The sequence below is a fragment of the Physeter macrocephalus genome, chromosome 19, assembly GCF_002837175.3.
Source record: "Physeter macrocephalus isolate SW-GA chromosome 19, ASM283717v5, whole genome shotgun sequence".
NCBI lineage: Eukaryota > Metazoa > Chordata > Mammalia > Artiodactyla > Physeteridae > Physeter > Physeter macrocephalus.
Window position 1 is genome coordinate 48,965,313 of NC_041232.1, and position 13,553 is coordinate 48,978,865.

At 45.4% G+C, this 13,553-nt stretch overlaps 1 protein-coding gene across 14 annotated transcripts in view; it reads left to right on the plus strand.

Annotated features, from left to right (window-relative positions):
• FHOD3 (formin homology 2 domain containing 3) overlaps positions 1 to 13,553 on the plus strand; it is a 546,814-nt gene that overhangs the window by 63,411 nt on the left and 469,850 nt on the right. For all 14 annotated transcript variants that reach the window (XM_055080580.1, XM_055080572.1, XM_055080570.1 and 11 more), the window contains exon 3: positions 10,928 to 10,992. Coding sequence is in view for 13 of the 14 variants with exons in the window: in XM_055080572.1 (XP_054936547.1) it covers positions 10,928 to 10,992 (65 nt within the window). In the remaining variant the exon portion in view is untranslated. The remainder of the gene's footprint in view (positions 1 to 10,927; positions 10,993 to 13,553) is intronic.

Genomic DNA, 13,553 nt, shown 5'->3' on the forward strand with positions numbered 1-13,553 from the left:
TGGCTCTAGCTGGAGCAGCACCCACTGCAGCGTTGCTCCGTCACCTGGCCCTGACGCTACAGCTCGCACTGTCAACTCCAGTGTCCAGATGCTGGAAGTCCCTTTGCAGCCGTTCCTGAAGAGCCAGGGAGCCCGCTGCAAGCTCCCCTGTGTAGATCCTGGGACATTCCTTCTCACTTTGTTCCCTTCTGAACTATCACCTGGCCATGGGTTCATCTGACAGATGCAGCCTTGACCATATTTCTGCACCACATTCCAAGAGCACGGGATGCTGGGGAAACGAATTATGGCAAGATGAGAAGGCAGGACTCATGATGTGGGAAACTGCAAACAGGGGAAGGTGACCCAAACGATGTCGGGTAGCCGCACATTTGACTGCTGTGTCCTAAACTCACCCCAGACTTTGAAACAGTCTTCATTTGTGGGACCCACCCTTTGTCCTCTGGAACGAACTCAGGGTGATATTCTTCTGTGTCTGGAAGAATGTGAAGAATCTACCTCTACTGATCTCTGGTGGGGAGATCCCCCGTCCCTGGCCTGCGTTGCAGAAGACATGCCAGGATGGTGCTGTCCCGGCATTGCCGGGTCACCCTAGCAATCCCCAGGTCATTTACCGGCACTGAGCACTGGTGGCACATGACAAGTTACTGGGAGCTGGCTGGAAGCAGCCTGCAGATGGAGGTTTCCTGCACAGGTGACATGTGTCTGGGCACATCTGCCATGTCACTTGCACTGAGTGTCCCTCCTAGGTCCTCTCCTAGAAGCGTGGCACTTGGCAAAGTCTGTGTGCTTGAGAACTCGTGTCTCCCTCGAATGGGAGTTAAAATATAATTTCTTCCTAGTTAAGAATTGCCCTGTAGAGGAATGAAAAGGGCAAATGAAACCATTCTTTCTCTTGATGTTTTTGTGTGAATTATAGGAAAATACCTGCTCATGAGTGGCAGGCTGTATGGAGATGGTGGTGGTGTTGGTACAGTGTGTTCCGAGTCAGGTTTCCTTGTGGAGGAGTTGGTTTCTTTGTTCTTGTCCAATACGCTGCTCTTTTACGCCAGACTAAAATTTAACTTACCCCTTGTTTAGAATTGATCACTCAGACTATAGCTAGTTGGAGAAGAGGAGAAAGACCTTCCAAAGGAGAAGGACAAAGCAATTATTATGCTAGCAAAGTAGAGCCAGGTCTGTTTATTGCCTTCCAAAGCCAGCGAAGTTAGCGAGCACAGCAGGGTACAGCGGAAGCCAAAGCCCCTGGGTTATTATTCCTGACCCTGCCATTGTGGGACATGGGGCAAGCCACTTTACCTCTGATGGGAGTTTATAAAATTTATTTATAAAATGAGGACAATATTAACCAATCCCATTTCCCTCCTTGTATGAGCAGGGATCCCAACAGGGTCTCTGTTGCCCAAGCAGAGCATAGCAGAGAGCAGCACTGCACAGTGGTTAGGGACATGGGCTTTGCAGTTAGTCTTACGGCTGTGTGGCCATGGGGATGTTACTTCACCTCTCCAAACCTCAGTTTCCTTGTAAGTGGGGTAATATAATCATAATACGGCCTCCTTGGGTTGTTGCAAGGTAAAATGTGATGCTTTTATCTAAATGTAAATAGATAAAATGCATCTAAAACATTAAGCTGGTTCCCGGCATGTAATACAAACCCCAAACTAGTAGCTCTTACTATAATTACGGTCAGAATTTGAGATGATACACTGAAATGGGAATCACCAGATTTTAGACCTGGGATGGGGTCTATGCAGGTCCATCACTGGGAGATCTCATGGTTTTAGTTGAGAAAACCGAGGTTGGAGACTTACCCACAGGGCAGAGCTGGGCCAGATTCTACCTCCCCAACCCCCCACCCCTGACCTTTTTGCTTAGTCCCACCCTCACAGCCTCTGAAAGGAAACCGGCGCACAGGGAACTGTCACAGAGAAGTGGGGTTAGAGGTTAGCCCTGAAGGCGACAGAGTGGGGCTTCGCAAAGGTAGCAAGGATAGTAGGTTGGGGTGTGGTAGGGCTCAGAGTGGGCCTGAGAAGCATGGGCCTTCGGGGATGCTGTGAGGGCCAGTGTGGTTGTTTGGACGGGGTGTACGCATCCCCAGGTGCACCTAACCTGGAGTACCTCAGGGCGCTCACCTGTTTCTCGGCTTGACTCCCCTCGGGCCTGTGCTAGAGGGTCAGCGCTGAGACAGTGCTTATCTCTGATTTTCCTCCCCCCGCCCCCCCCATTTCTGTCCCCAGTGCGTTATGTAGAGGTGGGGAAAGTCAGATGAAAACCTGTGGAGTGGGGTGGGTGGAGCCACAGTGGGAGGCTTGTGGCTCAGAGATGAAGGATGTGAAGCCTGGACGTGGCAAGGGCTGTGAGGAAGCCCATTCACAGGGGCAGGTGGGCCCTGACCCCGCCAGCCTTGCAGTGGATGTGCTTGGAGAGATGAAAGGGTTTGGGGAGAGCTCTGGTTTGATTCTTAGACACCTAACTTCTCAGCCTGCAACTCACGAGCACCGAGGATCCATGTGTGTGTGTGTCGGGGGGCAAGAACCCCTGAGATTTCTGCAGTTTGTGGGTATGCAGGGTTTTGGGGTGGAGAGGGGTTTCAGAGCCTTTCATCAGATTCTCAAAGAGTTCTCTACATTCCAGATGTCAAGTTTGAAGGAATAAGAAGTCGTTTTCCCTTCTTACTGTCTGATACAAAAGTTAACCTCATCCAGTCACATCTCTGTCTGGGTTTCCTCTGCATCTCGACCTGGTAGAATGGGAAATCACCTAAAATACATTTCAAACCTAAATCTAAAAACCAACTGAACTCAAAAAACCAAACCGAACAACAAACAAAAAACCTGGACAAAAGAGAGATTCTGGTTAGGGTGTGGATGGGACGCAGGGAAGGGTTTCCCCCCACTTTTCCTCGTAAGTGATTATCTGCAGCTGAGAGCGCAGGTGTGTTGTTGTCTGAGGCTCTTTTGGCAAATCATCGAAGGATTAAGGGTCTCCCATCTTCTCGGTGCAAGGCTCACAACGCCGACCACCAAGCCCTGCTCCGGTCACGGTGGATGAGAGAACTGGCTCTTTTCAGACAAAAGGTGCCCTGGGGGGCAGGGGGGTGGTTCAGTGCTGAGCTGAGCAGAGCAGCCCAGAGGCCCCTGCACACCTGCTCTGGGTCAGTGCTAGGCCAGTGCCTTCAAATACCCTGGGGGAAAGCCGCTTAGGAATGCTCAGACAAGACAGATGAGCTTCCGTGCTGAGTGGACAGTGGAATTGGTGTGGCTCTAAGTTCCTTCAAATGCCAGATTGTATGACAGGACAAAGATGTAGTCAAGTAGGAGTGGTGGAGCCCACGTGGATGCTTGGCTTTATGGTATGGGTAGGAGTCAGAACAGGACTGGCCTGCAAAGAAGGAGCCCTCACAGAACTCCTCCAGTAACAGGGAGAGCGGAGTGAGGGGACAGAACCTTGAACAGGGAGGCTGCAGTCAGTGTGGCCCACTGTGATGGGGAAAGGGAGTGACCTAATGGGTCTGAACCTGGTGGCTGAGGAAGGCGGGTGGACTGGGGCCTGGACCATTGGGGGAATCTGGAGATGTGATACTAGTTGAGCAGAGAGAAACAGGAGGATAAAATGGACACATGCCATTAGGTGGATAGTGTGTGGACGGTGGACTACTTAGAGAAGTAATGAGGTTAATGGGGGGCAGTTTGGGGAGGGGGAGAAGAGGTTTATACATGTTATTCTGAGGTTATGTCAAGCCACGCTCAAGGTGCAAGGTGGCCAGGTGAGAAATATTGGCCTGGCACTCAGGTGAGAAACATCAAGGACCAGAGAGACTGGGGGTGACCTCTTGGAGGAAGGGAGTTGAAAACCTAAAACTTCTCTGAAAAAATGAAGTCTATTTAAAAAAAGAGGTAGATAATTAGGCCATTTTGAAGACAATATGTTGATTACAAGATGCTCTTAGGAACCCAGCCTTCTTTTACCTTTCTACTCTGCCATCCTGATGATGTAGCTTTCATCTTTCATGCTTCATCATAGTTACAGTAATGGCTGCTCTCCCTCCAGCATCTCGTCAGGGCAGGAAGTCATGTGTTGGTTAGGGTATAGTTTTCTCTGATGTAACCGATGGATTCCAAATTGTGGAGTTTAAATAAAAAGGTAAAATTTTCTTTGTTGTGTAAGAGTCGAAATATAGACAACTTTCCTTGGACTGGCAGAGCAGCCATACTGTCCTGAAAATGAGAATTCCATCTCTGTGTCTAGAGTGATTGCTTTACCTTTTCCCTTCTCATCTGCATCCCAGCTGCCAGGAAGAAGGAAGTGGACATAGGGGGTGAATGTCCATTCTGTGTGCACATAGCTTTCAGTCACATGCCGTTGCCCAGAACTTAGGTCCATGATTAGACCATGAATTTTGGGCTTGTGTCCAGCCAACCCTCTACCTTTATTACTAAGGGTATGAGGTCCCTGGCCTTACATGGGAAGAGTGAAGAACAAATGTTGGTGCCAGCTGGGTCTGCCCCCTTTAGAGAGTTTTTCCAGAACCTCCACCAGCAATTTCCATCTGCAGTTCACTGAAGAGAACTGTGTCATGTGGCCACTCTTGGTAGGCGGGGAGACTGGAAAATATAGTTTTAGGTGGGTACATTGTCACCCCCAACAAAATCAGGTTCTCTTTATAAGACAAAAGGGAGAAATGCATATCGGGTGGGTAACTGGCAATGTCTGCCTCAGCAAAGAGAAAATTTCAAATAAGGGACAGTTAAGAACACTATGCCATGGAGAAATCAAGTTGTGACAGTACGCAGGCAAGGCCAGGGGTGTAGTAAGGAGGAGATTTGCAGTGTCCCTGGGGAGAGAGGAAGCAGAAGAGTAGTCGGGTGGAGGCAGGTGGAGATAGGTCAAGGGGAGAATGTGGGGCTGAGGAGGAGAGACAGCAGGATAGCGTAGGAGCTGTGAGTTGTGAATGGGTTGAACAGAGGCTTCATTCCCACTAGGAGAGACCTGAGGGGGAAAAGCTAAAACTGTAAAACTCTTAGAAGAAAATAGGAGTAAGTCTTCGTTTCTTAGATATGACACCACAAGCATAATATTATCCTATGTTGCAGACAAGGAAGCTGAGGCTCACAGAGGCTAAGTAACTTGTCCAGGATCACATAGCTGGCTTCAGAGTTTAGCTTTTCACCACTACCATCTCCTAAGGGAGACCAGAATGCATCTGGAGACAAATGTAGTGGCAACTAGCTCTCTTGGACTTTGAGCTTCTGAGCAAATTAATCTTCACTAGTACTCTCCTTTTACTAGCTGATGACTGGTCCAAATCCTCTTCATTCCTCAGACAGAGCATGGGCTGAGTCTCACAGTTTCAGAAGCTTACTAAGAGGAAGCTTATCCTGGGGCAGCTGCTGGGGGGGCCCTAATCTCTGCTTCTGCTGCATTGTCCAATGTATGTTTTCTACTCTTGACTGAAATCATACTTTAGTTCTTATTTGAGTGGAGGAATATTTGGGGGCATCGATTCTGCTGTTGATTGCAAGAAAAAGTCTTCAAGCCTTTGGCTCCATGCCACTCAATAAAATAATGTAAGCACTTGTTCTTACATTACAAAGACTTTATATGTTATTTTTATAAAAATATTTTCTTGCGAGACAGGGACAGGACTGAAACACACGGGTTCAGAACCAACAGACTTGGTTCTGTGGTATTTGGTTACACCAGATCTTTTGCCCAAGGCCGTAGACATTATTGCAGGAGAAGCTCAGGTATTCTGAGAAACCGGGAAGTTTCAGGAAGTTCCTTCAGCGATAGTGCCATCAAGTCCCTGGCATGTGTGCCTCGGCTGGAGTTTCCTTGAATTGAGCATCTATTTTAGTTCTCTCATCACTTGGGTAGCATTGACCTCGGGTATGGGCAGCCGGTTGGCTGTGGCTAGTCTCTGAGGCCTGTGATATTTTTCTGGCAGTGGCTGTGCTGATAGGAATGGAATCTGAATCTCCCTGGGGAGCTTTAGGTCAAACTAAACTGCCTCTGCCTCTGGGTCACCAGATTCTAGTAACTGATGCACCCCCATTTCACTCTGCTGCAAACAGGCAGACTTGGAAGGAGAGGCTGCTATGATACTGATACAGCAAGCCAATATCGGGGAGAAAAGGACCATTAAAGTGCTTATGGTGAACACACATTGACAGCCTCCCGCTGGTTTCAGTTTTAGAACATGGACGCTCCATGAAGGCAAATATCAATGTTTGTATTAGGGTTCTTCAGAGAAATACAACCAATAAGATATGTCTTATCCATCTAGTCTAATCTAGTTTAATCTATCTAATCCATCTAGTCTCCCTAGAGAGACTTATTTCAAGTAACTGGCTCACACCATTTTGGGGGCTGGCAAATCTGAAATCTGTAGAGTGGGCCAGCAGGCTGGAAATTCAGGTGAGAATTGATGTTGCAGTCTTCAGTCCAAAATCTGCCCGGCAGGCTAGCAGGCAGGATTTCTGGATTGCTGTCTTGAGGCAGACGATCCTTTGTGGATCTAACATAGAGTCCAGCTAGTCACCAGTGAATATGTGTGGAATGAGGGAATGGACGAAGGAACACCCATCTGGGAGGCAGCTTCAGGGAGGTGCTAGGCGTACAGGCTCTGGGGTCAGACTGCCTCGGTTGGGTCCGAGCTCTGTCACTTTCTGTGTGACTTCAGCTACGTCGCATAACTCTTCTGGGCCTCAATTTCCTTACTTTAAAAATGGCAATAATATTACCTACTTCATAGGAGTTTTCTGAAGACTAAATCTTTATAAAGTACTTAGAACCTCATCTGGCACATGGTAAGCATTCCATAAATGTTAACAACTATTATGATTATTATTTTCTGAACCCAGACTGACATAGTATCCCACTGGGGGCAGGGGAAAGTATATCCATGATTATTTAATTTTCCTCTGAAAGTTTTAGCCAGGAAACAGAAGAGAAGGGCATATTTACTAGAAAAGTGGGGATAAAGTGATTATTTTAAAACGTTTGAAATGATTATTTCCCTGAAAGAAGCCAAGAGAATCAGCCAAAAAGATTTTTAGAATACATAATAGCAGCAAGATGGCATATATAAAAGAAATACATAACAATCAGCATTACCCAATTACAAAATATTGTGGTGGAGGGAGGGAAGCTATCAAATTTAAAGGACCTTATGATGGGTGTCGTCTATACATTGATATTTGATATAGATAAATAAAATATGGACATCTTGTAATTCTTGAATTCTTAGAATAAACCTTATTTGGTCCTATTTTATTATATTCACATATTTCTTATTTTGGTTTGCTAACATTTTCTTAGATATTTTCATCTTAATTTTTTGTGTCCTTTTTTGTTAGATTTTAGTATTGAGGTCAAATCAGTTCCTTAAAAAACCTGGGACACTTTTTATCCTTAGAAAGTGCTGGAGAAGGTGATATAGTGAGGCACTTACACAGCAAAAGGCAGGATGGTGCGGGTGATGGTGGAGTCAGACACTCTGCTTTCAGCCCTGGTCTGTTTCCATCAGCTATGTGACTTTATGCAGGTTATGTCATTACTGCAAGCTTTGCTTCCCTCATCTGCAAAGTGGGCACAACAGTGGTACCTGTGTCAAAGATGAGAGAAAGTAGGGGTTGCAGGGGGAGATGAAGGACAACTTCTGTGGACCTGGCTGCACTCACCACTCCCTGGTCTCTGCTTTGGAAGGCCCCCTCCTTTGCCAGGGACTCCTGGACTTTGGACCCTCATCCCCTGTTGAGGGACTTCCACAGCCTTTGGTCCCCAATTCCACTCAGGTTTCTTTCATTGTAGGATTTTGTGTACAGGGACAGACAGGGAAGGAGGTGAATATATTGAAGCAGAGGAATTATAAGTGATAAAACTACTTAAAAATAGGCCTTTTTTGTTCTATGCTCTCTTAAGTTCTATTAGGGTTTAACTTAACCAGTCTGATTGCCTGGTTTCTCAATGTACAAGCACTGAAAAATGCAGAAAAGATGATACCTCCAGAGTGCTGTGCTGATGGCTTCCTCAGAAACACTGTCCTAGTTCTCATGCAGGTGCCTGGATCCCTTGTGACCATGCGACTGGAGAATTCTGTGGGAAAACTGAAGCACTTCCTCAAAATGCAACTTTGCAGTTGTTTGAAGATAAAAGTGGGGGCTATCAATGGGCCCTTCTGAACTTCTCTAGAACTTTTGAGGTATTCTGAAATATTTTCTCCTGCCATCCTGTGCTTCTTCCCCTCTGGGCATCTAAAGCATGTATTTTGTCTACTGTCCATTTGGTATTTATTTTTGATTCATAACTGCTGATAACATGAGTTACAAAAAAAATCTTCCAGATTAAAGAACTTTGGGTTTGCTGTTTCTAATAGTTAGGGTCTGGCCATCATCAGGGGTTCACTGGTTTCTGCTCCCAGCTGAGCCCCTGGCTCAGCTCTGGGTGAGGCTGCAAGCCTGGTGGCTGCTGCCCCTACCCCAGAATACCTTTCCTGGGAATTCACACAAAAGGCTGTTCAGCAGCTCAGTTCAGTGCACTAATGGGAACTTTCTTCCTTGTATGATCACAAGAATTGAAGGAATGTCAACATCAGGACTGTCTAGAGAAATTTAATCAAAATGAGATGGCAAAGGAATATGTTCCAGATGAAGGAACAAGATAAAACCCCAGAAGAACAACTAAGTGAAGTGGAGATAGGCAGTCTACCTGAGAAAGAGTTCAGAGTAATGATCATAAAGATGATCCAAGAACTCGGGAAGAGAATGGATGCCCAGAGCGAGAAGTTACAAGAAGATTTTAACAAAGAGTTAGAAAATATAAAGAACAACCAAATAGAGTTGAGGAATACAATAACTGAAATGAAAAGTACACAAGAAGGAATCAATAGCAGAATAAATGAGCCCCCCCCCCACAAGAAAAAGAATAAATGAGGCAGAAGAATGAATCATTGAGCTGGAAGACAGAGTGGTGGAAGTCACTGCCACAGAACAGAATAAAGAATGAAAAGAAATGAGGACAGTTTAAGAGACCTCTGGGACAACATCAAATGCACCAACATTCACATTAGGGGTCCCAGAAGAAGAAGAGAGAGACAAAGGGCCTGAGAAAATATTTGAAGAGATAATAGCTGAAAACTTCCCTAACATGGGAAAGGAAACAGTAACCCAACTCCTGGAGGCACAGAGATTCCCATACAGGATTAACCCAAGGAGGAACATGCTGAGACACATAATAATCAAATTGACAAAAATTAAAGGTAAGGAGAAAATATTAAAAGCAACAAGGGAAAAGCAACAAATAACACACAAGGGAATCCCCATAAGGTTATCAGCTGACTTTTCAGCAGAAGCTCTGCAGGCCAGAAGGGAGTGGCACAATATATTTAAAGTGATGAGAGGGAAAAACCTACAACCAAGAATACTCTACCCAGCAGCGTTCTCATTCAGATTTGATGGAGAAGTCAAAAGCTTTAGAGACAAGCAAAAGCTTAAAGAATTCAGCGCCACCAAACCAGCTTTACAACAAATGCTAAAGGAACTTCTCTAGACAGAAAAGAGAAGGCCACAACTAGAAAATTACAAAATGGGAAAGCTCACCTGTAAAGGACTGTCAAGAGAGAAAAAGATTTTTTCTGTGTGAGGAAGAAAGTTTTGAAGAAGCCTGTGATTATAGGAATCTCAAACTTGTCTTCTGAAGATGGGTCGAGTGTTGTGTATTTGTGTAAACTCGAGGCTAGTACCTTGCACATAGCTTAACTAAAAAGGAGGGTCTTGGCGGCATTTGAAGGGACTGTGAATGCAGATTCTCTGCCCACCAGGAGCTGCCGGGTTGAAGGCTGCTGCATGTTTTTGTAGGACCATGCAAGTGGTTTTCTTTTCTACTTTAAAAGAATCAAAAAAAATTTTTTTAAACCATACTTTCCCCTCTTATTTGGTCTCAAGAATAAAAAATATGATTGTTTCAGTACTATCATATAATTCCTGTGACTTCATATCACAATATTAAGTGTGCCCTGGTAAGATTTCTGTCCTTTTCTCCTCCAGCACAGCCACAAAACCAGGAAGCGGGAAAGTACTGCGAGACTGGTATACATGAAGCCCTGATGGGGAGGGAACTCAGACACTGAGTTGGTTACCCGCTCCTGTTCTGGTTCCTGGCTCCATTTTACCTTTGTCCGCTGGCTTCCGCCTTTCTCCAAACCTCAAAGCCTTTGCTACCCTAGGTAGCCAGGACTCATGTTCTCCCCATTTGTCTTCTCTCATCTGCTCTGGGCTTCGGTCCTTCTCTGTAAAAGCGGGCTGAGCCCTCCTGGGAGGAGAACTGGGGAGGGGGCCATCCTTTTCCTTCCTTTGTAAGAAATGAAGTGAAAGGAAGCAAAGATGAGACAAGGTGTGGTGTACCTTGACATTCTGATGACAAATAGCCTACACGCCCCCTTTGCTGGACTCCTGTCTTCAGGGAAAAGCTATGTCTTGAATTGATATACAGCAAAACAGCTCTTTCTGATTACCCCACTATGTGTGTCCTTTCCCGATATGCAAAAACATGTAAAAATAGCCATGGGAATGATCAAGCAGATTTGTGCTGTTACATTCCAGGGATTTCACTTCATGGGCACAGATTTTAAAAATTTCCCAACATGGTCAGGCATGAGTACATGGAACTCTGTGGAGTGGACCGGGTTTGGCAGTGAAATGTGTGTGCCAGTCCAACAGAGTCAGACTTCATTATTTTATTTCCCGTAAAGCCCTGTGACGTCACAGCCTTTCAGGGTAGATTGCTGTTCTGCGTAGGTTCCTGCTTATCTAGAGCCTCTTCCAAGTGTGGGTGTCCGAAACAAACCGTCAAGTTGATTGACAGCAGGTAGGGTCACCTTGTTGACTCCTCTGATGCCCATGAATGTTTTGTCTCCTGTCTCCATTAGGCGGGGCAAGAAGCACAGCATCATCCTAAGGACACAGCTGTCCGTGAGGGTCCATGCCTGCATCGGTGAGTGACATCTGCCGAAGGGGATGCTTGTCATCTGCCCTCAGTGATTAAACATGATGATTAATGCCACTTACGGGAATAAAATGCAATATTCACTATTATGCTATCTATGCTGGGGTTAGCCCCTGTCATATATTGTTAGAGCTTTTAGGGAAGCAATTTCTGGCAAGTTTTTGAGGCCCTGTTTCATTCTGGCTGCCTTTGTTGTTTGGTTTGTGAACAGAGCTCGAGGTAAGACAGACACATCGGTGATGAGGTTCTTTTTGGCAATGCTGGGAGAGATGGGGTTCTTCCTGGGGCTGTGACAGTGTGAACCTCCAGCCAGTTGAAGTGACCTTTTTTTTTTAAATTTATTTTTTTATACAACAGGTTCTTATTAGTCATCCATTTTATATACATCAGTGTATACATGTCAATCCCAATCTGAAGTGACCTTTATGTGCCTTCTGGTGGCTCTCTGCAGCTCCCTGTGGGGAAGTGGGGCCTGAAGCTCCAGGCTGTGGTCTCAGGAGATTGAAGGGAAGTCTCAGGTCAGTGCAGGACAGGGCACACGTGGATGCAGAGCAATATGGTGTTGAGCGGACGTATTTGTGGTTCAGATGGCTTGCCTGCGGTCACACGGGAAACCCCACTGACGCCCATTCCTGCAGCCATTAATTTTCCCGGACCCATTGCTTTCCCCATTATACACGTGGGCTGAATGGCAACAAAAGCAGTAATTTATGCTAAGTAGACAGTCTCCATGGGAAGGTGTCCTCCTGGCACTGGGCCAAGTTGAGGCAAGTATGTGATATAAAAAGGAAAAAGAAAGGAACTAAATTTCATTTTATGCATAGAAGTTTTCCATATCTGAGTCATTTTGTGTTTATTTAATATATGTTGTGGTCTTAATTCAGGCCTGTAATTAGCAGAGCATCAATCATCCTGTCGAGGCCCAGTCTACACCTGGAGTGTGGTATGCATGGGTGGAGTGGAGGGAATCGTTTCTGGTTCCTCTTCTTTCTCCCTGCTTTCCTGTTGGAGACCCAGGGATGGGGTGAGGGAACAGCTGGATGTGGAGGGGAAGCTGTGTAATTTTACTTCATTTGGTGTGAAGTGGGTGAGGCTGCAGGTGTCCCGAGGGACAGTGTTTGTCTGACTCTGTGGTTGGCAAGTAATTGTGTAGCCGACATGTAAACCTCAGGGGCTGGAGGGTCAGGGCGTCAGGAGGGTTTATGATCTTGTTGGAGACAAAACGAGATCTGTAGGACCTTCATTACTGACCCTGCTCCTCAACTGCCTGTAGCACTGAATGACCTTAAAATATGCACCAAAATATGCTTTCTTTATTACTTGCTTTATATTTTTCAAATTTTTTTATGTGTATAATTCGTCTGCCTAAAGAAAAAGCCTGTGACCTATGACTTTGGGTAAATTCCCTTCTGACCCTCATCCTGGATCTAGGACCAATCCAGGCACATACTATGTGCTGAATACAACCAATGCTGAATATTGGTTGAAATATAGCTGATAACCAGTTGAGATTTGGGACATGAGTATGAATTGGTATTTCCCAGGAAGAGTAAGGCTGTGGAAAGCAGATTTACACTAAAACTGGCTAGATCAAAATCCTACTGAGCTAACTACCTTTTAACAAAATTCATTCTTTTGCAGTATACACTTAAAACGTTTCAAGTACAGGATTTTTCTAACCAGCTTCCACGTTATTGACTCACCGCATTAACGGGTGTATTGTTCTGTAGTCCCATGTCATGCATGTAAACACACATCTCATCTCCATGGCACCTGAGCCCCAGCAGCCAGTCCAGCCCACTGTCTCTCAGGACTCCCAGGTCTTCCTGTTTGAAGGGTTAAACCGGGTGCTGACAGGATCAGCGTGTTTGTTCTCAAACCTGCTTATGGCAGTTGCACTTACTATTGGAATTATGTAATTTAATGAAATGGGATGTGAACGTTTTATAAACTGATTAAATACAGGTATACAAAGTCACTGCTGTGAGTAGATTGGAAAAGATTCACAATTAGTTACTACAAAAGCATTTCTGTCAACATGAGTGGGTTGTGATAAGTACAAAAGGTGGGGGAATGTTGTAAAAATCCAGAAGGATTCTAGTCTTTGTAAGTTCTTGCTTGAGTTCAAAGACACTGAGATTGGGAATCATAGACTATATTATGTGAGCGGTTCATGAAGGAAGGTCCACGGGGAGTCCCATTAGACCTTTATTCAAAGAAAGGTCATGCCCCAAATGACGTGAAGATGCATCTCCTGTGCTGCGTGCCTGGCAACCAACTGTGTCTCATCCCAGAGAAACAGGACGGTCAGTCACCATGGCTGCAAGTTAAAGTCTTAAGGTGTGTATGTGTCATTTTAAAAAGATTTCTGCTTTAATCAGTTTTCACCATTAATTACCTCAGGCCTGAGTGTGTTGGATGAGAGGATTTGACTGTGTGAATTAACATCGATGCCCAAGAAGGCAAAGTTCTTCCTTTGTATTAAAAAACCCTCTTTCCCCTTCCATTTCCTGTTATTGGCAAGATCTGGAATAGATTTATTATAATAG